The sequence below is a fragment of the Passer domesticus genome, chromosome 31 (genome assembly GCF_036417665.1).
Source record: "Passer domesticus isolate bPasDom1 chromosome 31, bPasDom1.hap1, whole genome shotgun sequence".
NCBI lineage: Eukaryota > Metazoa > Chordata > Aves > Passeriformes > Passeridae > Passer > Passer domesticus.
This window is the reverse complement of record NC_087504.1, coordinates 1168601-1194578: the sequence shown is the minus strand read 5'-3', so window position 1 is coordinate 1194578 and position 25978 is coordinate 1168601. Positions and strand designations below refer to the sequence as shown.

The 25978-nt window shown below is 49.2% G+C and overlaps 1 protein-coding gene and 1 long non-coding RNA gene across 2 annotated transcripts; one reads left to right on the top strand and one right to left on the bottom strand.

The window, feature by feature from the left end:
* Positions 1–12616: 12616 nt before the first annotated feature.
* On the bottom strand, positions 12617–13729 carry LOC135287869 (uncharacterized). Its single transcript, XR_010351336.1, has 2 exons — positions 13132–13729; positions 12617–13041 (listed from the first exon to the last, which is right to left on the bottom strand). It is a non-coding gene; the product is annotated as an uncharacterized LOC135287869 (long non-coding RNA).
* Positions 13730–19838: 6109 nt separating this feature from the next.
* On the top strand, positions 19839–21729 carry LOC135287896 (olfactory receptor 14C36-like). The gene has a single exon (XM_064401133.1). It carries the CDS (start codon positions 20549–20551, stop codon positions 21479–21481), a length of 933 nt encoding a protein of 310 aa, XP_064257203.1. The 5' UTR covers positions 19839–20548; the 3' UTR covers positions 21482–21729.
* The last annotated feature ends 4249 nt before the right edge of the window (positions 21730–25978 follow it).

Sequence of the window (25978 nt, the reverse complement as noted above, 5' to 3'; positions counted from 1 at the left end):
TTGGTGAATTTGATTTCCAACTCAGTTTTTGGGTAGGGCGCTCTTCAGTGGCCGCTACTGAAAAACCTGAGGAGCCTTAGGTAAGTCAATTGTGGCTCCCCACTGGGCTAAAATGTCTCTCCCCCACAGGGGTTCCGCGTAGTCTAAAACAAATGGGCAAATAGAGGCCAATTGCCCATCCGGCCCCGTAATTTGTACCACGCTTTTTGACTGACAAACCAATTGTATACCCCCTATACCCTGGACATGTCCAGCGGCACTTTGCAATTCCCAATGAGATGGCCACTCCTTTGTAGGAATGATTGTCACATCCGCCCCCATGTCCAACATGCCATTGACTCTTTTAGTCAGCCATCCCTGCTTAACCTGCGTGTGAGACGAGGTTTCCCCCACCCCACTGTTGGAAATCAATTAACATGTATAGTCGGGAATCTGATAGATGGTGAAGGTGGTCTCTCTGGGAACAGGAGAAAAAAATCTCAGGTTTTCCTTAGATACCCTTACTTGGAAAGGACAAAAGGGCATCACAGAGGTCCAGTATGGCTTTGACTCCCATCCACTGTGCCTATGTGGCTGCTACCCATAGTCAGTGTATCTTAGGGGTGAGTACAGAGGCCAACTCGGTTCTGCCCTCTAGTCCCTGTTGAATTAAAAGACAACTGAGGAATTACAGAGGTCTAGTATGGCCTTTATGCCCCACCTTACCATGCCTATGGGATTGCTACCCACAGCAGGGCTATGGAGCATTCCTTGTATTAAACAAAGGGGCCATCCTGGTCTTGCCCTCCTTCCTTTGTCTTATTTTCTTAAGGAAGCTGTTCCATTACCTTTTACTGTGCCTTGTGTACTTCCTCTCAACAGATGCTGATAATTGTCACCCATTAAAACAGGAGACAATTCTCAAGCTGGTTGGTGGAAGCTTGACTCTTCAGGCATCTTGGTGTCTTTCTGGTTGTCTCTCAGTCTCTGCTTGAGAGTCAATCTCGTTTCACCTGGCCTGGATGTTGTAGTCCACTCTTTGGGTTCTTCTACTGGGCCTTTGATTCTGTTGGCATGAGTCCATCCCTGCTCTGCAGTTCTCACGGCCGATTTGGTAGTGACCAGTGCCTGAAAGGGAGCTTCCTACTGAGGAGTTAGAGGCTGATCTCTCCATCACTTGATCATCACCCAATCCCCAGGATTAATATTATGGATTCTGAAATCCAGGGTGGTAGTGTGAGGAATTGTCCCTTTGTGTCTTAGCCCTTCTAGGGTTTGTGCTATAGACATATCATATTTCTTGGCATTGGCTTCCCCATCCTCCTAGGTGGCAACCTTGTGGGGTGAGGTCAGGAAGGGAAACCCAAATGTTGTGGTGTGTGTTTTATTAAGTTGTAAATTGGTTCATTCCATGTACCCCTTTGGTTGTAATGGTTCTGCCCTGGTTCTCCCTCTCCTTGATTTCCCCGTCAGTTTAATCTTTCTCCTCCCCGTTACCCTTGACAACCAACGTATCTATCCCTTAATCCCTCCCTGGTGCCCTGTCCGTCACTTGGTGGCCCAACCTTTCCATCTAGAATCTTCCAGCTAGGGCATCGAGTGATTGGCTCAGGGGCCAGGGCCCCTCCCCAGGCTTTCCTGTACTGGTTCACCTGTTATGTCTGTTAACCTCTCCTCACTCCCACCTTTCCCTCCATTGGCTGAAGACCAGAGCTCATGTCTGTACCCTCCCCTCCTTATAAACTCATGTCTGACCCCAGTTCGGGGTCTTCAGCTGTCGGATCCCCTGGAGTTATTAAATCTGGACTTAACCACAGCTGGAGTCCGTCTCTTTGTCTCCTGTTGGGTAGCAGCCCTTTTACTGCGGATCCTCGTCCCTCAAGGCGAAAGCCTTAGGCGCCCTCCTGACCGAGCCCAGCATCGGGAGAGTGCCCCCATGCTGCTGGCGGTGCTGGCTGCAGCTAGCTGGGACATCCTTTGAGGCTGGCCGCCGCTGCACCAAAACATCATTTCATAGGGTGAGACCCCCAGATCTGACTGGGGTTGGGTTCTAATTCTTAATAAAGCCAAAGGGAGACATTTTATCCATGACATTTGGGTTTCAATCACTAGCTTAACTAGAGATCTTTTAAGAGTTTGATTCATTCTCTCAACCTGACCGGAAGTCTGTAGATGCCATGGAGTGTGTAACTCCCATTTCACTCCCAGGGCCTGAACAACTTTCTGCAGTATCTTTGATGTGAATGAGTTCCCTGGTCTGAATCAATCCTGTTTACCATCCCATACTGGGGAATGATTGATTCTAGAAGTGTTTTACTCACAGCATTGGCATTGACTTTCACAGTGGGTACTCCTCTACCCAATGAGTCAAGTGATCTACTATCACTAGCAAAAATTTCCACCATTGTACCTGGGAAGCTCAGTAAAGTCTACTTGGATGCTTTTAAAGGGCCGTAATGCTAGTTCTCACCCTCCCCTGTGTGTTTTCCTTGTTATTTTATTCTGCACTTGTTGACGTATCACACATCATTCAGTTACTTGCTTATCTATTCCAAAAATTCCTATGCAGCCTCAGTCCCTTAGAAATGGATCACATAGCACTTGTGTACCCCAATGTGTTTATTGTTCCCTTTTCTGCGCTAATATTTTCAGAGCTCGCTTTAGGGCATATAGCTCACATGCTTGGGCTGACCAGTTGGAAGGTAACTTTCCCTTTTCTATGGCTACCAACCCTTCATCCACTATAGCGTACTCTGATACCCTGTGCCCCTTTATTACCCGTGAAGATCCATTGATGTACAATCATTTTCCACCTTGGAGTGGTTGACCTGTTAGGTCCTCTCTTACTTTAGTTTGATAGTTTATAATCTCTAGGCAATTATGTATTAGTTCCTCATCTGGTTCTCCATACAAACTGGGCAGGGTTGAGTTGGTTATTCATAATTAGCTCTAAACCATTATCTATTAAGATGGCTTCATACTTTAGCACTTGGGAATCAGTGAGCCATTTCTCAGCCTTTTGGCTTAGGATACTCCTTACTGAGTTTGGGATGTATATCTTCAATTTTCCCCCAAAAGGGTAATTTTTTACTTTCTGCTACGAGTAGGGTGGTCACTGCCACTGTCTGAATGCAGATTGGCCACTCCTGGCTGACAGGATCTAATAATTTTGATAAATAGGCCACTGATTTCCTGGATCCTCCCCAATCCTGAGCTAACACTCCATGTGCTACCCATTTTTCTATATCCAGAAACAGATAAAAAAGTTTATCTGAGGCAGGGAGACTCAGTACCAGTGCACTGACTAATTTTTGCTTAAATCTTCAAACTTTTTCCCACCCAGTCTCTTCTCCAACTAACTTTTCATACAAGAATTGGATGGCCTGTGTGTATCCTTCAATATTCCAACAGGCCTAAAAACCTTCTGACTTCCCTCTTAGTTTAGTTCTTGGCTGTGGGAGTGAGACTATCCCTGTAATTCACTCAGGGTTCAGATGCCAGCTCCCTTGACAAATCACATGTGCTAGATATTTTAATTCCCTCTCTACAAACTGGAGTTTCCCTTTTGATACCCAAAGTCCTGGTCCCCCAGTGCCGCGCTGCTGTCTAATCTTTCTCTACTCCCCTGGGTAGGGGAGGAGACCGCACCGGCCGAGTTGTGGCACAGCAGCTGACAGCGTGGAGGCACTTCCCAGATGCGCCGGGGGCATCTGGGGAGCACCTCGGCAGGAGGCAGCGGTGGGCAGCAGGAAGGCGAAGTAGAGAAATTAAAAGAGGGACTCTTCTCGGGGGCACAGTCCAGAAATTAATTTGTCTCCAGGGAAGCCAGTTGAGAAAAGACCTCAAGGAATGGGGTGCAACAGTATATAAAGGGGGTGGAACACTCGGGTGGGGATTACACAATAACCAATAAGGGGAAACTTAGGAGGGAGCAAACTTATAACAGACATGCCGGCTAGCAAATAGGGAGCATAGGAAGGAGGGACTCTTGTTCCTGATCCAATCACCCACTGACAAGGGAAGAACTTTCTGGAAGGAAGGGAGGGGCCAGTGGGTGACGGACAGGAACTCGGGGAGGGATTAACAGGGAGTATCCAGGGGAACAGGGGAGGAGACAATAGATTGATAGAACTCTTATGCTGGGGAGGGGCAAACCTGGGGAAGGAGGGGAATTCCAGACGGAACCATCATAACAAATAGGGGTAGCAGAACGAACCAACTCCAAATAAAAATGAACACACCACAACACCCCAGGAAAGTTAACAATGCGATGGTGGATTCCCAAACTTCTTCTTCTTTCCGTCCTGAGAGAAGCAAATAGTTTACATATTGGATGAGTTTCATCTCAGGTTTAATGGGGAAGAGTTGTAGTACTTTGCCTAGGGCTTGACCAAAGAGGTTTGGGGATTCGTCAAAGCCTTGGGGTAACCTAGTCCACCGAAGCTATTGCTTCCTGCCAGAATTGGGGTCTTGCCATTCAAAGGTAAATATAACCCACTTTCCTCTGCCAGTGGGCACGCCCAAAAAGCGTCTTTTAGGTCTATTGCAGTGAACCACTGGTGTGCTGGGGGCATATTACTCGGTAATGTATAGGGGTTAAGCACTACTGGGTATCAATTGACAGTTCTTTTGTTCATTCTCTCAAATCTTGGACAAGCCTGTAAGTCCCATCTGACTTCTTTACTGATAATATGGGTATGTTATGGGGGAACACACATGGTTCTAAGATCCCCTCCTCAAGAAGGTCCTGGATCACCAGCTGCAGTCCTTGTCTCCCTTCCAGGGAGAGTGGATATTGTCATACCTGAACTGGATGGTTCTCATTAACTATTTTTATTACTATATGTTTCATGTTTAATTTACCTCTTTTTTTTTGGTTTTGCCCACACCATCTCGTGAATTTTCTCCTCATCTTCTTCCCTTAAATGGAGAAGCTTAACTACCATTTTCCCTTTCTCTGGGAGCACTCCAATGCCAAACTGCACCTGTAAATCCTGTTCTAATAAATTTCACCCTGCTTCTGGAACTAATAGAACATCCCCAATTTCTATTTTATTTGTTCCTTCAAACTTTATTTGCTTTATAACTGCAGCTTTGAACCCTTCCCCTTGTCTTGGTTTGAAGAAAACAGATGTTTGCTAAGGAAGGCAGGAGCCTTCCCTGAAATGGAAAATGTAAACCCCTGCCCTCTGAATTGTTGAAATTAAGGGGGGCTCTTAGGCAAAGATGTGGGAGCAGGAATAACAGTTCTTTATTAGGGAAGAAAAAAAAATAAACAATGCAATAATACAAAACAACACTAATGGAGTCGGAATACAACCTGACACCCTCTGGGTCAGGGTGTTGGTAGCAGTCCAATTCAAATGGTGGCTGCAGTCCTTCTGGAGACAGGTGTGGTTCTGTTGGAGCAGTGATCCTGTAGAAGGCTGTAGTCTTCCTCTGAAGATCCAGTGGTGGTGTAGATGGGCCTGGATTTCCTCTGGGAATCCAGTGGAAAAGGCTGTCCTGATGTCCTAAAATCTCAGATTATACCCAGGAAGGAATGCTTGGCTCCTCCCTCTGGGTGGAGCATCTCACAGTGGGATGATGCAATTTTTATCAGTCATGCAGTGATATTCAATAGCCCATTAACAGCAGATGTCTCCTTGGAGGGAGGATTGGTTGTGGAAGAGATAAAGAAAACTGCCCAATTAACAGAAGATAACTGTCCCACCTCTAACAGATGGGAATAGAACACACACATTACTTTGCAAACCAGGACATTATCCACCCCTTATTCTATTTCCATCTGTATCATAATGAAACCTTACACAGAGTTGTCATTTAAGACTGGGTTTCCCAGTGGTACACAATGGCTTTCTCCATCTTTCTACATTACCCACCAAGTGTAACCAGGTCCTTGAGCAAAAACAATCCCACAGATGGGTTTGTCTTTGCCTGAGGTGGGATTATTCCAAATAGTCTCTCCTACAATACCTTTCATATGTACCACAGGGACTTTATCCACTGTGTGCAGGGGTTCACACTGGGCAGGACCAGCTCAATTCATGGACCCTTGAGTGTTGACCATTCTGGTGGTTTTTGCTAAGTTCATTTCCCAGTTTCTGTAAGTTCCCCCATGTCACTGTGATATTTTCTTAAAAATCCCTTTGCCAGGATTTCCTCTCCTGGGAAGTTGAGAAGTCTCAGAGAAAAATGTAAATAATAATTATCTGATTCTCTTCTCCTGTGTTTGCTGCTTTGCAATGTGGCAGGTGCATGTTTGATTGGTTCCATGTGAATTGTTTTTAATTAATGACCAATCGTAGCCAGCTGTGAGTGACTCTCTGAGGAGTCATGGGTTTTTATTATTCATTCCTTTCTAGCCTTCTGATGTATCCTTTTCTCTATAGTTTAGTATAGTTTTAGTATATAATTTTATAATGTAATGTAATATAACGCAACGTAACGTAACGTAACGTAACGTAACGTAACGTAACGTAACGTAACGTAACGTAACGTAACGTAATATAATATAATATAATATAATATAATATAATATAATATATCAGCCTTCTAAGAATATGGAGTCAGATTCATCTCTTCCCTTGTCCTGGGACCCTCACAAACACCACACCCCCACCAAGTGCCTTCAGGGTAGTCTTAAGTAGTCTGTTACACCATTCAACTTTCCTGGCAGCTTGTGCATGATAGGGGACATGATATATCCATTCAATACCGTGTTCTCTGGCCCAGGTGTTGATAAGACCATTTTTGAAATGGGTCCCATTGTCCGATTCAATTCTCTCAGGGATGCCATGTCTCCACAGGATTTGCTTTTCCAGGCCTAAGATGGTGTGCCAGGCAGTGGGGCAAGGCACAGGGTAGGTCTCCAACCACCCGGAGTGGCTTCCACCATGGTCAGCACACAGCGCTTGCCTTGGCATGTCTGGGGCAATGTGATGTAGTCAATCTGCTAGGCCTCCCCATACTTTTACTTGGACCACCATACCACAGGGGCTTCACTTGTTTGGCCTGTTTGATGGCAGCATGTCTCACAGTTATGGATAACCTGCAATATACTGTCCATTGTTAAGCCCACTCCTCGGTCTCGTGCCCACTTAGAGGTGGCATCTCTGCCCTGATGACCTGAGACATCATGGGCCCATCGAGATAGGAACAACACCCCCTTATGTTGCCAATCTATCTTTGACACCTCTATTTTTGCGGCCTGATCCACCTGCTCGTTGTTCTAGTGTTCCTCATTAGCCCAGTTCTTGGGGACATGGACATCTGCATGACAGACTTTCACAGGCAGCTTCTCCAACCAAGTGGCAATGTCTTTCCATTCATCAGCAGCCCAGATTGCTTTCCTCTATGCTGCCTGTGGGAACTCAGTACATCACTCCGGATGTCCAGAGCTACCGTGATAACCCTTGGTGGGGCTCGGAAGCCCTGGAATGTTGCCAAAAGGGCCTGGTGACTTGACTTTGATCCTTCTAAAGAAATGACACCTGAGTGTGAGGAGATGAGAGAATTTCAAGTTTGAATGGTGAGGGGATGATATTCACTATAGGTGAAACATAGATTATAATGCACTGTACAGGGGGGTTTTGTATGTTGTACAAGGGGGTTTGGAATCCTGTACATGGGGGTCAGGAGTCCCAAGATGGAGGGATTTGGGCATGTCCTGGACTTCTTCTTTCTTCTCCTTGGCATCCATGTTCAGGATGATCTTGGCATGTGTGGATTGGTTCATGGTGAAGGTGCACTTGCTAACAAGGGTGAAAAGTATTGGAAATAGAAGGTAAATATCTTATATGTAGTTTTCACTATAAAAGAGACAACCGCCCCGTGGGTGGGGGAGAGTGCCCTTGGCTGTCCTGCTGATCAGACCTCGGCTGGACAGACAGAAAAACTTTGTAGATAAGGAACAATAAACTCAACTGAAGACCGAAAAAGCAAGAGTGCAGACTCCTTCTTCAAAGCGCGGCCTACCCAGAACCACCTTTTCCCGTGTTGGGGCAGGGACAAGTAACAGCCGACCCCAACACCGCCAGTTGGCCTCTTTCCACGTCTCCAGCCAGCCCCACAGAGCATTGGCTACCATCCAAGAATCAGTATAAAGGTAGAGTTTTGGCCTCTTCTCTCTCTCAGCAATGTCCAGGGCCAGCTAAACAGCTTTGAGTTCAGCAAGTTGACTTGATCCACCTTCTCCTTCAGTGGCCTCTGCGACCTGTCATGTGGGCTCCATACGGCTGCTTTCCACTTCTGGTTCATCCCTATAATGCGACAGGAACCTCCAGTGAAAAGAGCATAGCGTGTTTCCTCTGCTGGTAATTGGTTGTATGGTGGAGCTTCTTCAGCACGTGTCACTTGTTCTTGTTCCTCTTCATCAGTGAGACCAAAGTTTTCACTTTCTGGTCACTTTGTAATTATCTCCAAAATCCCAGGGCAATTCGGGTTTCCAATACGGGTGTGCTGGGCATGATGAGAGCAATCCACTTGCTCCATGTGGTGTCAGTGGCATGGTAGATGGAAGCAACCTTGCCTTTGAACATCCACCCCAGCACGGGTAGTCGGGGTGCCAGGAGCAGTTGTGCTTCAGTGCCAATCACCTCTGAGGCAGCTTGGACTCCTTCATAGGCAGCCAAGATCTCTTTCTCTGTTGGAGTGTAGTTAGATTCAGATCCTCTGTAGCTTCAACTCCAAAATCCCAGTGGTCGGCCTCGAGTCTCCCCAGGCACTGTCTGCCAAAGGCTCCAGGACAAACCATGGTTCCCAGCTGCAGAGTAGAGCATGTTCTTCACCTCTGGTCCTGTCCTGACTGGGCCAAGGGCTACTGCATAAGCGATCTCTTGCTTAATCTGGGCAAAGGCTTGTTGCTGCTCCGGGCCTCAGTGGAAGTTATTCTTCTTATGGGTGACCAGGTAGAGAGGGCTCGCAGTCTGACTGTACTTGGGAGTGTGCATTCTCCAAAAACCTCTAGCACCTAGGAAAGCTTGCGTTTCCTTCTTGCTGGTTGGTGGAGATATCGTGGTGATCTTGTTGATGACTTCAGTTGGAATCTGACGCTGTCCATCTTGCCAATTTACTCCCAGGAACTGAATCTCATGGGCAGGTCCCTCAACTTTGCTCTTCTTGATGGCAAAGCCAGCTTCCAGCAGAATCTGGATGATCCTCTCTCCTTTCTCAAATACTTCAATTGCCGTGTTCCCTCACACAATGATGTCATCGATGTACTGTAGGTGTTCTGGAGCTTCACCCTTTTCCAGTGCAGCCTGGATCAGTCCATGGCAGATGGTGGGGCTGTGCTTCCACCCCTGGGGTAGTCAGTTCCAGGTGTACTGCACACCTCTCCACGTGAAAGCAAACTGAGGCCTGCATTCTGCTGCCAGAGGAACGGAGAAAAACGCATTGGCAATGTCAATAGTGGTGTACCACTTTGCTGCTTTGGACTTGAGCTCGTACTGGAGTTCCAGCATGTCCAGCACAGCAGTGCTCAGTGGTGGAGTCACTTCCTTCAAGGCGCGGTAGTCAATCTCCATTCTCTGTCAGACTTGCACACTGGCCAGGTGGGACTGTTGAAGAGTGAGTGGGTTTTGCTGACCACCCCTTGGCTCTCCAGCTCACGAATCATTTTGTGGATGGGGATCACGGAATCTTGATTAGTTCTGTATTGTTGGCAGTGCACCGTTATGGTGGCAATTGGCACTCGTTGCTCTTCCACCTTCAGGAGTCCTACTGCAGATGGGTTTTCTGATAGTCCGGGCAAAGTGTTCAACTGCTTAATGTTCTCTGCCTCTTACAGCAGCTATGCCGAAAGTTCATCTGAGTCCCTTTGGGTCTTTGTAATAGCCATTCCAGAGGAAGTCTATGCCCAGAATACACGGGGCCTCTGGGCCTGTCACAATAGGATGTTTCCTCCACTCTTTCCCAGTCAAGCTCACCTCAGTTTCCAATACGGTCAGTTGCTGTGATCCCCCCGTCACCCTGACAATGGAAACAGGTTCTGCCTCCGACATGTCCCAATGGTACCAGGGCACACTGCGCACCAGTATCAACTGGTTCTGATGTGCCAGTCCATTGGATCCACATGGTCCAGAAGATCCATTTTTCCCATGCCTCTCCCTAGCTAGAGGCAGGGACCGTCTAACCCTGGTTATTATTTCTTTCCTGGGCATACATGCTAGAGGTACCTTCAAGGGAATCTGACAGAACATACTCAGCAGCTCGGTCATGAGAGGCTGAGGCTACCTTCACTTTACTGGAATTCCCTCTGTTAGTGTTTCCATCCTTGAGTTGATGGACCCATGCTGCCAGGACAGAAGTAGATTTTCCATCTCACCTTCCCATGTCTTCCCCATGGTCATGCAGAAAGAACCATAGGTCAGCCTGTGGGGTGTACCCTCTCTCTCTCTAGCTGGGGAATGTTTGTCTCTGACTTTGGGGCCTATGACTCACACTGGTGTGATATGGGAACTGTTCCTCCTCACCTCTCTCATCTCCTTCATCTCCTCTTTGAGTTCTTGGACGACGGTAGAGACATGAGCCTGCATCAGGCCATTGACCATACTCTCACAATTTCTAAGCTTGTTGGCAGCAGAACCCAGTGTCTCTCAGTTGGTATCGGCATTAATCATTGCAGTGAAGGTGGTGTATTGAGATGGCCCCAGATTTGCCAGACTCCACAACATTTGCCCTGCGCACCTGACCTTGTCAGGGTCATTATCATGCTGTCCATCCCTCCCAAAGAGTCCCTCCAGTACTGCCACTTCTCTCAACTGTTGGATCCCTTCCTCAAGAGTCTTCCAGTGCATTCTATGGTGGTGCTTCTGCATTCTCTCCCTGTGGAAAACCTCTCCTTAACACTTATTAAAAGCTGCTCCCAGAGGGAAAGGGGCCCTGGCTCCCTTACAAAAATCTGATTCATACCTGAGTCCTGGGTCAAGGGTCCCAGATTCCTTGCCTCACCACCATCCAGTTGCACGCCTGTACCCATAAGGTCCCAGACCTGAAGTAGCCAGGTTGTATAAGCCTCACGTCCCTTCCCGTTGTACAATGTCTTTGTGCAGATTGCGGAGACTTCCGTACGTCAGGGACTCGGTGATGATTGCAACCTCTGGCTCCCCTGTGGGTTGTGAGGGCCCTCCATTCTTATCCTTGTCTGGATGCTCTGCTTTCATCTTAGACCTCCTTGTTTCTACAGGGGCGACTGCTGCTGGCTGTGGCTGCCTTGGCAGTTCAGCTGGAACCTGGGCCGTTGTAACAACTGTGGATTCCACTACTGCACTATTGGACTCTCCCTCTTCGAGGCAGGGGGAGGGCTTCTCACCAGCTGAGGAATTCCTTCAGCCTCTCGTGCATCTCCTTCACCAGGCCCCCCACTCAGTCTGAGTCATTCATATCTGGGGTGGGCTGTGGGGTAGGATCAGGCTCTGGGGCAGCAGCATCCCTAGGCTCTGGTGCTGTGTCAGGTTCTGGGGTAGGTGTCAGGGTGGTCATCCAGGTTAATCTTCCCTTCTCTCTAAATGCTACATAGAACAGGCCTATCAGCAACTCCAGCCACTGTCTGATATCATTAGTATTTAGAGAGGATCTGAACCCTTCAGAAACTGGTGGGGCAGACCCAAAGCGATGGTGAAAGGGTTGGGAGAAAATTTCCCCAGTGTAATTTCCTTACAGTAGGTGCCATTATTAAAGTAACTCCAAAAGCATACAGTTAGTGTGTGATAGCTGAGAACCATGTGCCTGCTTTCCAGAGGAAGTTAAAAATCCATGAATTCCTCACCTTATTCACCCATTAAAAAAACCCAAAAAACCAAACAGATAAAAGCCACAGTAGCCTTGGTTACAGGACCCATGTTTAGATAAGGGCCTACAAATTGGAGAAATACAGCCACGATCATGTGTCCCCCATACCAGGGTAAGCTGGACCACATGGTATCATGGTGGTTACCCACCGGGCAGATGCCTAGCGGGGTCGCCGGAGCTGGGATAACTCAGCGGGAGCTCAGGCAACCTAGGCAAGCTATAGTGATTTTCAGCTCTTAGTGATTACCAGCTCTTAGTGATTTCAGCTCGTAGCTTGCTAGGTGCCGCAGTAGCAGACGCAGGGAGAGAGAGGAGAAGGCCATGTGGGGTTCCGCAGGATTCTTTATTCTTCGGGTGTTCCGTGAAGGTTCCCAGTGACAGCTCTTCTGCTGAACCACCGGAATCAGGGGTTTTTATACCCTACAGGGGTTTTGAAAACTGTCCAATAGTAAGGGTCAGGGGAAAGTGACCTATGGGCTTACAGAGAGATAAGCAGGGTCCGAAGGAGGAAGAGAGGGGCTGCTAGGGTCCAGTCATGCTGACTTGGCATTTCCTAGCTCAGGCCTCTGACCGCCAAGGCCTCGCAGGCCCTAGGTCTGCTACAACATGGTGTTGCTTAATGAGGTTTCTATAGCAGCAAACAAAAATTTGATTACTCAAGAACTATTATTCCCTTTTTGTTTCTATGCCCTTGAGTCCTATGTGGGGTGCCAAAATCTGCGTTGGTTTGGAAAGACAGGTGTCTGCTAAAGAAGGCACAAGCCTCCCCTGAAATGGAAAATGCGGAACCCCCTCCCTCCGAATTGCTATAAATTTTAAATTAAGGGGCTCTCAGGCAACAAAATATTGGAGCAGGAATAACAGTTCTTTACTAGGGAAGAAAATAAAAATATAAAATAAACAATGCAGTGGACTAAAACAACACTGACAGAGTCACAACACAACCTGACACCCTGTTGGTCAGGGTGTTGGTAGCAGTCCAGTTGGAATTGTGGCTGCAGTCCTCCTGGAGTGTCAGGTGTGGTTCTGTTGGAGCAGGGATGCTGTAGAAAGGCGTAGTCTTCCTCTGAAGATCCAGTGGAAGAAGAGACAGCTGCTGTTCCTCTGGGAAAATCCAGTGGTGAAAGCCATGCTGGTGTTCCAGAAACTCAAGATTATATCTGGGTAGGAATAGTTGGCTCCTCCCTCTGGGCATAGCATCTCCCAATGGGATGCTGTAGTTCTTATCAGTCATGCAGTGACATTCAGTAGCCTGTTATCAGCAGATGTCTGCCAGGAGAAAGGATTGGGTGTGGAAGAGATAAGAAAAGCTGCCCACTTAACAAAAGGCAAGTGCCATACAGATGGCAAAGAGAATACAATTTGCTTGGCAATCCAGGACGGTCTCTGTTGTGAAACTCAGGGGCCCCAAGGAGTCAAGGGTCCATGGTAACCTTGTGGAGCCCACAGTGTCACAGAGGAGCCTTTGTGACACAGTGAGGGCGCATGGAGCCGAGGGGCCATGGTGACACATCAGGGCTTTGTGGGAGCATGAAGCCATTGTGACATTGCAAGGCCTCATGGAAGCATGGGGCCATTGTGACACTGCAGAACAAGGGGAACATTGTGACACTCCAGTATTAGGTTCTGTTTTGTCGGGCCAGGGTTTTATGAGCCCTTAAAAGGGAACCTAATACACCAAGGATAGCTTAGCTATTACCTTTGGAGGCAAATAATGAGCAGGATGGCTTCTGCTGCAGTGTTAGAAACAGAAAGGTTTAATAAAAGGAAAAACAATAAACAGAAAATCCGATCCAGGTACATAGGTCTGATCCTGGTAGAAACACGTTCACAAAAGCCTCGTGGTTCCTTTGTTCTCTCTTTTTCTACCTTATGGCCCAGGCGGGACCTTTTGGCTTCCATCCAATTAGGTGACCCCAAGGTTTTAGTAACATCTCTGGGGCCCTATAAGGTGTCTTTTCACCTGATCGTTGGGAGAAACTTCTGGGCTTCCTTCCTTTTTTGGGGGACAAAGGCTAGTTTGCCCCTCTCTCATTGGGGGCATCCCCCTACACTCCTTCACTCCAGGGCCTCATGGAACCAAGGAGACCATTGTGACACTGTGGGGTCCCACAAAACCAAGGGAACATAGAAGAGGTCTGGCTGGCTGGGCCTCCTGGGGACCACCTGACAGGTCCAGGTGACCTTGGCATGTCGAGGGCTGCTTCTCATCTGCCCCTGAAGCACTGGGTATCTCGGCTTTCCTTCCTCTGGAAGAGAACTGTCCTTCTCCTCCAGAGCCCTATGGCCAAAAATGGGATTCATCCTCCACATTTCCTTATATACAAAGATTGTTCCCAGATGAATCTGCCAGGAGTGACAGATCTGGCTGCCTTGGCTACTCATGGTCGGGGCACCTCTCATCTGACTTTGAAACACTGGGACCATGTGCTTTTCTTTCTTATGAGATAAAACCATCCATCTCAACCAGGCACCCATGGCCAAAATTGGGAATCTGCCTCCAGAATTTCCTATATCCAAGGATAGCTCCCAAACAAAAGCTGCTGAGACTGATGACTCTAGCTGGCCTTGGCTTCCTGAGGGCTGGCACTCATCTGCCTCTGAAACACTGGGGCCTTGTCCTGTCTTTCCTAATGAAAAAACTCTTCTTCCCTGTCCAGGTGCCCACAGCCAAAATGGAGATTCCTCCTCCAAAATGCCCTATGGCCAAGGATTTCCCCTAGACAAACAGTGCCAGGAGAGACAGGTCTGGCTCTGTTGGCCCATGGGTGGCCACCTCTCATCTTCTTCCAGAACACTTGGACTTCACAGTTTTCTTTCCTATAGGTAAAAATCATCCATCATGACCAGGTGCCCATGGCCAAAATTTGGATTCCACCTCCAAAATTCAGTACATCCAAGGATTGCTCCCAAGTGGAAGCTGCCAGGACAGACAGGTCAATCTTGGCCTCTTGGGGGCTGCCTCTCACCTGCTTTCCAAACACTGGGGCTCAGTGCTTTTCTTCCAATGGAAAAGAACCGTCCTTCTTCTCCAGGTGTCCATGGTCAAAATTGAGATTCCTCCTCCCAGATTCCATATATCCAAGGATTCCTCCATGACAAAAGCTGCCAGGACAAACAGGTCTGGCTGGCTTGGCCTCCCAGGAGCCATCTATCTCCTCTTCTGTTTTTGAAACACTTGGGCTCTGGGCTTTCCTTCCTATGGAAATGAACTATCTTTCTTATCTACACAGAAATGGTTGAAATTGGGGTTCCACCACACAAATTCCCTAAATCCAAGGTTCAAGATAGAGGAATTTGGGTGTGCTCTGTCATTCTTCTTTCTTCTCCCTGGCATCCATGTTCAGGATGATATTTACTACATCTAATCAGACCATACTTGTGCAACAGAAAAACAGGGGAAATGTGGAGGATTTTGTGGACAGTTAGCTAGCTGACAAAGGTCACACTGATATAATACCGTGAGTTAAGCAAGAAGGAGACGAGGATAGGAGTCAGCAGTCAGTGTCCAAACCTGGCAAGGGCACTGTGCCCTTGGTGCAACATCAGGATGGGGGAGAGGATCATTAGAAATATGAAGAAGAGATGTGAACAGCTGCAACATAGTAGTCACAAGAATGCTAAGGAAGGCGTAGTTAGCTGATAAGTAACTAACCAATAATGAACTCGCCTTTTGCAATATGTATTAGCCTTATTAACCCCGATATAAATGTATGTGCCTATCAATAAAGTTCTGAGATTTGCTGCTCACTCATATTGAGTGCCGCATTTCTCCCGCCGATACCACAATGGACAAAGGAGCTTTGTGCTCTGTGCTCTTGTCGTGGTTTTGCAACACGGAAGTGATGTTTTAAGAGAAGCTGCTAGCAGTTTCCTCCATATCTGACAAGAAGGAATCAGTAGTTATCTTTCAGAATGGACAATCTGTTAAACCACTAAGGAAACTGTACACGCCTCTGTGAAGACACATGTTAAAGATGAGAAAGCCTGGGAGGGTCTCTTTCCCTTCTGGCCAGCAAAGAGGTAACAAGGCTGGCCCAGCCCCGTCTCAGCTGGGCCGGGCCGGGCGGCTCCTGCCGTGGGGCCGGGCCCCTTCCCAGGGAGCCCCCCAGGTCCCATCGGCTGCCGGGCAGGGCAGGGGAGGCCGCGGGGCCGAGGCCGGGCCGGGCCATGGCTGCGGTTGCCAACACCTGGGCGCTACCGAGCCCTGCCCCGCCGCCAGCCCAGGCCCAGCCAGGATCCGCCGGGCCCCAGGAGCAGCCCTGGGCTGGGCCGGCTCGGCCAAGATTCTGCCACCCTTGGGGTTCACCCGCAAGTCCCGGGCACGGGGAGGAGAAGCCATGGGCCCCGGCCGTGCTGCTGCTGTGCTCTGGCCTGGCTGCTGAGATCCTGGCCCTGCCCCAGTGCGGCCCATCCTGACACAGCCCCAGCGCAGCTGCTGCAGAAACCTCCATCGTAAAACAGCTCCGGCCGCAAGGACCGAGCCCGGCCGGGGTCACGGAACCATCTGCAGGCCCCGGGAGAGATATTAACTCTTTCAGTGCTTCCATCCTCCCTCGAGTGAGAGAAAAGGACAACGGGCAGGCACATAGAGGAGCAACATGAAGACACTGAGGTCAGTGAAGGGGAAGTTGAGTCCCAGATGAGAGGATAATGTGATACCTGATCTTAAGGCTGAAACTCTTGTAAAGCTATGGAGAAGGATGTAATTGATACATCAGACTCTCTCTTCCCCTATAGTACATTGAAAAGTATGGGGAGATGGCTTGATCAGTAAAGGCTTCTTTGGCAGCAACTCTCTGGTCACAGAGAGAAACACATCTTTCCCAGGCATTGTTTTGGGAAAGCCTGTGAGAAGATCAGAGAAAAGAATGAGAAACAATTCTTAGCTTAACGTGCTGCACCTGCTTTTTGAACATGTGGAATGTGTTATGGAGATTTTTTTACCAAAGTGTGGTTTCTTAATTAGCCAAGGGTTATGGTGTTTGGATTGGAGGACCACTAAGGTCCAGCTGTAGTGAACTAGGATAAAAAAGTATGGGTTTCTTAATGAAGATTATTGATCAGCCTTCTGTGAATCATGGAGTCAATGTCTGTTATTACCCAGCCTGGGGCCCTTGATGTCACAGGCCTCCATGCTAAAATAAGGAAACGTTGAAGTAGCTGTGATCCCATGAGAAGTTTGAACAGAGAAAGAGAGCAGAGTGATGAGACCCTGTGCCCTCAGGGAGAGAAAAAGATCTCTGTTCTCAGAGATGAAGATGATTTCAGAAATACATGAAGAGAACACTTGCTCATCTGTAAACTAATACCCCATAAGCTGACATGACCCGTAAAAACACAGCTGTGGAAAAAGATGTGAAAAAATGGGAGGGATTTCACGATTGCAGATTTTTCTGGGCAGCTGCTATTTGTGGGAATTGAGAGCCATGAGAGAACTGTTCTTTTACGGAGAAGTCTCCATAGCATGAAAGAGAGACTCCTTTCCCTAAATGAACTGAAGAAAGACGATTCTACCAGTGGTAAACTGACTGAAAATTTCAGGTTTTTACTCTTTACATTGTCAGTAAGAAAGAAAAGGTTGTAGTGAGAGGAAAATTATTCTGAAAGTTTTGTTATGATACATATTACTCCTTCTTTTAGTTACTATTAATAATCTTTTCTTTATACACTTTTAAAGTTTTGAGCCTACTTTGCCTTTTTCCTAAACCTATCTCACAGCAGGAAATGAGTAAGAATATTCTAGTGAGTGCACTGGTAATTAGCTAACACTGAACCCCCTACACTAATTGATGCATTGGCCAAGAAATCTCAAAGCGGTGAACCAAAACCACTACAGAAAACTTCCTGATGAACTGCATGAGAGCAGGGGGAAATCAAGGCAGAGCCATGGTTTGTCAGGACTTGCTTAATCCTAATGAGCCCCATGGCATATTTGGAATGGGACCCTGGAACCTCAGGGCCTGAGAGGAGATTGCACAAACCTTTCCAGGAGTCAAAGTCAGAAAAAACCCCCAAAGTGTGTCAAGGCATGAATGGGTCCCACAAAGGTCCATCCCCAACACAGGCTCCTCATGGACTCCTTGGAGGAGAGAACCGGAGGGTAGGATGGCACAAAAACCTCTCAGAGACTCAGAGGAAAGGAAAATCCAAAGTATTTTAAAAACCTTGAGTATCTGAAAGCATTAATGAACCTCACTGAGTGTCAGTACAAAGCTCTCAAGGGACATGTTAAAGCAGATAACTGGAGCCATGATTGCACAAGCCTCTCACAGAGTCTGTATCAAAAGGGAAACACCAAGTACCTTCAAATAACTGAAGTACCTTGAAGCATTAATGAGCCCCACTAAGTGTTGTTACTGACAAAGCCTCTCCAGGGACTAATTACAGCAGATAATTGCAGGCCATGATTGCACAAACCTCTCAGAGAGTCCAAGGCAAAAGCCAAACCCAAAGTCCTTGGAAAAACCTGCATTCCCTGGGAGCATTCAGGAGCCCCAAGGGCCATTGCTGAGCAAGGCTCCCCAGGGACTCCTTCCAGCAGATCTTTGAGGCCACTGGGATGTGGGCTAGGGGGGGATGCTGAGGGCAGGACAAGGGGCTGACAGTGCCCAGCCTGGCTGGGGCTGTGCCAGGAGGCCCCAGGGCCTCAGGACAAGGTGCCTCCTCCCAGCCCTTGTTGGCACAGACCCTGCTGTGCCCCAGGCCACCAAGACTTGGCTTCTCTTTGTCCCCACCTGTCATCACGGCCTCCAGTTCTCTGCTCTGCCTGGGGCCTGGGGACACTTTCTCAGTCGTGTCCCTCAGTGGGATCCAGTAAAAGTCCAAGAAACTTTGGAGTTGGATTCTCACTTGCAGTTCTGGAGAGGTTTCTTCAGCTGCCTCTGAGGGACTGATGTTCAGGGCCTGAGCACAAAGCCCCAGAGGCTCATTAAAGTCCTTGTGCTGTGTCTGTGCTGCAGAACTGGGCTGGGCTCCTGGCACAGAGGCAGCTCCTGGTAAGCAAGAAGAGCTTCAAAAGCACATTTCTCTTGATGAGCAACTCTTCTGCCAGCCCAGCAGGGCTGGGGCACTGGCTGCAGCCAGCCCGGGCACAGCCCAGAGGCACAGAGAGCTTCAATCTGTCGGGGCTGGGAAGGTGCTGAGAAGTGCCTGGGGCAGAATCACTGCCAGCCCTTGGCACAGGAACCTCTGGCTGCAGGACAATGCAGCTGCAGCTCCTGGCATGATCTCCTAAAGCTGGAACATCCCAATACCTACAGACCCTGTGAGTACAACTGTGAGTATTTCAGGGGCAGGGGAGGTGAAATACTCATAAAGCTCTGACATGCTGAGGGGTTCTGATCAGTCATAGAATATTTCCAATACAAGCACGTTGATAAAAATGAATTAATTTCCTAAGACTTTGTATTCAGCTTCCTAATATTGGAGAATGGCAAGGAAGAGGTATAAATATTAAAGGTTGATTCTGAATTAATAATGAGGAGTTTTGGCAAGAGCCTGAGACATCCAAACTGTTGCTTTTAGTGATCAATAGGTTCACAGGAGATCCGTAATGTGCTTTCAGCCATTCTGCCCATGGACAGCACCAGCATCGCCTTTGCTGGACCCATCAGGCTCAGTCTGAGCTGTCCTTTCTCCAAGCTGCAAAGAGAACCTGCCCCCAGCCAGTTCCCTGCAAACAGGCAGGGTTCTGTAGGGCCAAGGAGTGTGCACAGAGATTTGGGGTCTGTGAGTGCTTGTACAGAGAGATCAGGCACAGGGAAACACCTGCAGCAGGAAAATCTGCAGGAAGCAGAGGAAATATCAGGCAATGAGAGAAAACAAAACCCAGAAATGTGGCAGGGAGAGTTTAGAGATGTCCAGAGGATCCACTCCAGTGCAGCCCCTCCCTCTGAACAAGACCCCTCCCTCCTGTCCCCCAGCCAAGCCTCTGCCCTCAGGGCCGGGGCTCCAAGGCGTGAAGCTTCAGGCAGAGCTGCAGCAGAGCTGTGGGGCAGCTCTGCAGCCCCGGGCCCAGTTCCCTCTGCAGAGCACAGGGCTGGGAGCAGCTGCCCGGCCCTGGGGGCTCTGGGAGGGGGCACAGCTGGCTCAGGGTGACACTGTCCCAAGTGCCTGGCTCTGGGCAATGCTGTCAGTGCAGCCAGGGAAGGAGCTGCATCTCCCTTCATCCACTGCCAGCATAAGGACACTTGGAAGTGTCCCTGAGATTCAGTCCAAGCTGGGAGCTTCAATCCAGGATGCAAAGGTGTCGTAGAGTTTCTCTGAGTTATAAGTCTAATGGGGAAAGGCAGATGTGTTCTGACAGTGAAAATGCTGTTGGGGTGGTGAAATGTGCAATGTGAGTCCCTGTCTACAAATGTGGAGCTGGGCTGTGGTGGATTCATCTGCTCTCAGCAGTAAATCTGGGGCTTTTTTAGGGAAAACATGGGAAGCAGATACACCTCCACCTGAGAAAAGTTAAAGCCCAGAGAAACTGAACAGGTTGGAATGACAGACCATCTCCCCTCAGTCTCCATTCATCACTTTACCTCTCAGAACTTGCTCTGTTCCCCCTGAGGGCAGCAGAAATGCTCAGGGTTTCTGATATACAAGAACACCTGGACAGATATGGGGGACTTAAAGAGAAAATCCCAGAACGCTTGAATAAAAAAGAGTGTCTGTGTGTTCCAGGGGAGGGGGTATGGGAAATGCCTTTGATTTTGGTTACAGGTATCTCCTCTAACTCTTCACTGTCCTTTTCTCTACAGCAGTACCCAAAGCTCAGCCTCAGCAAATGTCCAACAGCAGCTCCATCAGCCACTTCCTCCTGCTGGCATTGGCAGACACGCGGCAGCTGCAGCTCCTGCACTTCTGCCTCTTGCTGGGCATCTCCCTGGCTGCCCTCCTGGGCAACGGCCTCATCATCAGCGCCATAGCCTGTGGCTACCACCTGCACATGCCCATGTTCTTCTTTCTGCTCAACCTGGCCCTCAGCGACCTGGGCTCCATCTGCACCACTGTCCCCAAAGCCATGCACAATTCCCTCTGGGACACCATGACAATCTCTTACAAAGGATGTGCTGCACAGCTCTTTTTTTTGTATTTCTTCTTGTCAGCAGAGTATTTCCTCCTGACAATCATGTGCTACGACCGCTACGTGTCCATCTGCAAACCCCTGCACTACGGCACCCTCCTGGGCAGCAGAGCTTGTGCCCACATGGCAGCAGCTGCCTGGGCCAGTGCCTTTCTCTATTCACTGCTGCACACAACCAATACATTTTCCCTGCCCCTGTGCCATGGCAATGCCCTGGGCCAATTCTTCTGTGAAATCCCCCCCCTCCTCAAGCTCTCCTGCTCCAAATCCTACCTCAGGGAAGTTGGGCTCATTGCAGTTAGTGTCTGTTTGCTATTTGGCTGTTTTGTGTTCATTGTTTTCTCCTATGTGCAAATCTTCAGGGCCGTGCTGAGGATCCCCTCTGAGCAGGGACGGCACAAAGCCTTTTCCACCTGCCTCCCTCACCTGGCTGTCATCTCTCTGTTCCTCAGCACTGCCACATTTGCTCACCTGAAGCCTCCCTCCATCTCCTCCCCGCCCTTGGATCTGGTGGTGTCAGTTCTGTACTCGGTGGTGCCTCCAGCCCTGAACCCCCTCATCTACAGCCTGAGGAACCAGGAGCTCAAGGATGCCCTGAGAAAAATAATGACTCTTTCTTTTCAGAAGCAATAAACTCTCTTTTTTCTTCTCAGAACCATGTGAATGTAACTCTTTACAATCTTGGCCTTTTTTTTCCTGTTTGTCCGTTTTGTCATTGGGACCCTTTCTTATTATTTTTCTGGTGTCATAATGTCTTTTATAAATTACTAGAATACTACTCTTAGCATTTTTACATGCACGTCTGCTTTTCTTTTGCAACACAAAGACTTTGAGGAGGCTTGTTCCCTCTGCATTTGAATAAAAGCCAGTGTCTACCCTGACTTGTGTGACCAACGCATTGCCTGAGCCCTTCTCTGGCTCTGCAGGAGCAGTGCCTGTGAGCAGAGGTGGAGGGAAGTGGCTCCCAGCACAGCAGCACGGCCAGGGACAATGGCCCTGCCTCTTTCCACATCTGCTCCTCCCAGCTCCACACTCCCCTTCCCAGCCCTGCTGTGGGTGCAAGGCCGGAGTGCTCTGGCAGCTTGGTCACTGTCCTGCTGCGTGTCCGTGCTGTGCCCTCAGGCAGGGACAGGCCATGGGCACTGCTGGGACACAGCTGGGCTCCAGCACAGCAGCTCCACCAGCAAAGGGCATCTCCTGAGCGCAGGGCAGGAAGGCTTTGCTCCCCTCCAGAGTCACTCTCAGGACTCTCAAGAGGCTCTTCATGTTCCTTGTTCTCCCAGGGCTCAGTGGGATGAGATCAGGGTCTCACTGGGGCCTCTAGGGGACTCAGGTCTGGGTCAGGTTTTGCTTGTTGGTGGCCAGTGCCCCTCAGATGCTGAATGGTCTGTGCTGAACCTTCCTGGGGCTCTGCAGCTTGTGCCAGGGCTGATGGCAGGGGAAGGTTTGTCTGGAGGGCCTTGGGAGCTGCCAGGAGAACACAGGGGACCTGCAGGGACAGGGTGTGCCAGGGAGCAGCAGGGAGTGGAGCTCACTGGGCACAGGCCTGGCCAGGCTGGGGTGACCCCGAGATCAAGGACTGAATGTCTGCTGTGAGCCAGGAGAGCTCTGCAGCCCAGGGACACAGCAGGCCCAGGGAAAGGAGTCTGGGCACTGCCTGGTCTGACCCTCAGGGAATTCCCTCAGGAGGATCCAGGGCAGCCCCAAGCCCCTCTGGCAGCCCTGGCACAAGGCAGGCACCTCTGAGCCCCCTCCATGGCCCGTGCTCTTGCTGGCAGACACTTGGAGTAGGCCATAGGAAAATCCTTGCCCCACAGAGCTGCCACAGGAACAGCCTGGCCTCTGGGCTGCCCTGGGACAGCAGGGAGCCCAGAGCCCTGTGCTCTCCAGCAATGGCTCAGCTACACATGCACCCTATGCACCCTCCTGCTCCTCTCCCTGCCCCACAGCTGAGCAGCCCTCCAGCTCCACGGAGCACTGGCAGCAGCACAGCTCATTGCAGGGCCACATGCAGGGCACAGCTGCTCCCTGGCAATATGCACAGCATGGCTAGGCTGGCACAAGACCCTTCCTCCCACCAGAGAGTGGCCCAGCTCCCCCCTCACCTCTGTGTGAGGTTCACATTGTCCTCAGTCAGAAATTGCTTCAGGCTCCCCATGTCATGACTAGGAAGGGAAGTGGAGAGAGCAGGGGAAGATGCACAGCCTTTCTTAGGCATCCGCAGCTCCTCTGGGCAACTTGTTCCCAGTGCCTCCACAGCCTCACTGTAGAGAATTTCTTCCTAGAAAATTGCAAAGAGGATAAAAATGCTTCTGTAAATTCATCAGCAACAAAAGGAGGGCTAAGGAGAATCTCTGTCTTTTCCTGGATGTAGGGGGAAACACAGAACAAAGAATGTGGAAAACACTGTTGAACTTAATGCATACTTCCCTGGGTAAAAACTGTCAGGATGGCCAGGCCCAGGTAGGGGTGGAATTCATGGAATTAAATCCAGCTGGTGCCTGGTCACAAGTGGTGTTCCCCTGGGCTCAGCACTGGGACCAGTTGTGTTTCTCATCTTTGCCAACAATGGGAAGGAGAGGATCAAGGGCACCTCAGGCAGTTTACAGACGATGCCAAGCTGGGTGGGAGTGTTGATCTGCCACAGGGCAAGAAGTCTCTGCAGAGGGATCTGGACAGGCTGGATCATGGGCTGAGGCCACTTGCATGAGGTTCAGCAAGGTGAAGTGCCCCGTCCTGCACTTGGGCCACAGCACCCCCATGGATGGCTACAGGCTGGGGGCAGAGGGGCTGGGAAGCCGCCCAGCAGAAGAGCACCTGGGGGTGCTGGTTGGCAATGGCTGAACGTGAGCCAGTGTGTGCCCAGGTGGCCACGAATGCCAATAGCATCCCGTCCTGGGATAGGCTTTAGGGGTGGCCTTGGCAGTGTCAGCGGTCTCAGATTATCGGAAAGACTCTATGATCTTAAAGGTCTTTTCCAATGGAAACCATTCTGCAATTCTAAACTTCCATTCGTGCTTTTGAAGGATGCAGTCCCAAATAGACCCACATTTGTGTTTTTAAGGAATTTAGCATTGACCTCTCCTTGAACGTAATAGGAATCAGACTTTAAATGTTCTCAAAACACTTTTATTCCTTGATCTTAAGCTGTGTGTTTGAATTCAGGTGCTTTTGTAGAGGAAGGTTGGACCATGGGATAAATGCAGGCAATTTAGCTGCAATGGCATTTGTTTCACCTGCTTTTCTGCTTCCTTTTCCCATGGGTGGCAGATTTGGGAGTATTTTCTTGTGCTTTGACTTCTGGCTCAGACTTGCTCATGGATGCGTTGTAAAATCTTATCTACCCCTTAGTGAAAAATGCTTGCAAACTGGTGGGAGTTGCTAGAGACAAGAATTACAAACCAGTCCCCAGTATGATTAGCCCAGTGTCCCTGCTTAAATCAGGTATGCTTGTATTAAAAAGGAGCAAACTATTCTTACTCTCCTGCCCACTCCACTTTTAAAAAAGTTTTTTGTAGCTCTTGGGCAAGTCCTGTGTGCCATTCCAACTAGTTTATCCAATGTGTGAAGTGATGTTGCTGCTGTAGCAGCAGCCTGAGTTCAGTGGGAACAACTCCAAAGCACTGGGTTCTGCAGCAGTGGGCATGGTGGGAGACCTGCCTCTGTTGCCATGGCCATCCAGCCATGGGGAGAGCAGCTGCTGGGGCTTCCCCCATTCTGCCAAGAGCAGTCTGCCTCCAACATGTGGACTGTATGGCCATGATTTTGCCAGAAAGAGGGAAATGCATCATTTGAATGTATTTTGGTGTTGTCTGACATCACCTGGCTGGAGCGGTTTGGTGGGCAGGATGCCCTGTGGGCAGGAGGATGGGCAGGGATCAGTGGCTGGCACTGGCAGTGTTATTTTCCCAGGCAGGCTCCTGCTACAGCTGTGGGGGAAGGCAGCAGCAGCTGTATCAGCCCAGTGAGCAGCAGCACATGGAGGAGACCCTCACCTGCAAAGAGCCCCTCACCCCCTTTGCTCCCCCCATGGCAGTGCAAATGATTTCACCGCAGGTGAAGGGCTGTAGCAGCCTGGAGACTCCTTCAGCCAGCTGCAATCAACTCTTTCAACTTGCTGCAATCTTGTTCCTGCAGCTGTGTCTGGAGGATGTTGGCCTGGAGAGGTGGTGCCAATGCCCAGGAATGCTGCTCGGCTCAGGGGGCAGGGTGTGTACAAAAGCTGCATTCAAAGCACTGATCGCCAGATCCCGGAGCCGCTGGCAAGGGCAGCAGCTCTTCTTCATTCCATGCAGGAGAGAGCCCAGCCTTGGAGCCTGGCTCTGGGGACAGGGAAACTCTCTGAGTATAGGTTTGAATTTTCAGGGACAGTCCAAAGGAGAATTGCTTTGAGGCAGGTGTTGTAATGTTGGGTTTGGGTGTGTCTGCAGGAAAGAAAGCAGGAATAAACCCCTTGCACAACAAAGGAGAACTTTGCATGGCCAGTTTACACCCTACAGATACACTGATCATATTGGGCTACGGAACACTGGGGGCATCTAATGCAAAGTGCAAAGGTTCTTTGAATAGATAGGAGAGATGAGACTTGAAGAAATAATTTTGCAGATGCAGAAAAAGGGATCAGACCCACGTGTCCCATGGGTCAGGCTTAGTTTTGCCAAATCAAGGATGATTAGTTTTATCTGCTCTGTTGGAGAATATTTTAGAATGACCTGCCAAGTGCTATTTCCCTTAAGAAAATTTTGAATTGTCAGGAACTGCCAGGATCAGAAATGTTTTGAGGAAGATCATGTTTATCTTGGGTTTGGGTGTCTCTGCAATCAAGAAAGCAGGAAATAAACCCCTGGAACAATGAAGCAGAGCAAAAGTGGAATGTTTGTTCCCTAAAGCTATCGGCCAGCTGAATTCTGGGGTCATCTAGTGGGGAGTGCAAAGCTGCTTTTATTTCCACCACGTGGTGCCATTCTTTGTGTCCCAGCGCTTTGTTTGATGTGAAGAGAAATTAACCAATTCCCACACCAACCAGCTGCAACCCAGAACTGAGTGGGAATTACAGAAATAAAGGACTTGGAAAGTAGCTTTGGAGAGGGTTTACTTCCTAGACAGTGTGAAACCCTGAGGCGTGGCCAG

Bases quoted from the DNA above. Each gene is read 5' to 3' on its own strand.
- LOC135287896 (XM_064401133.1), top strand. From the start codon at position 20,549: ATGTCCAACAGCAGCTCCATCAGCCACTTCCTCCTGCTGGCATTGGCA.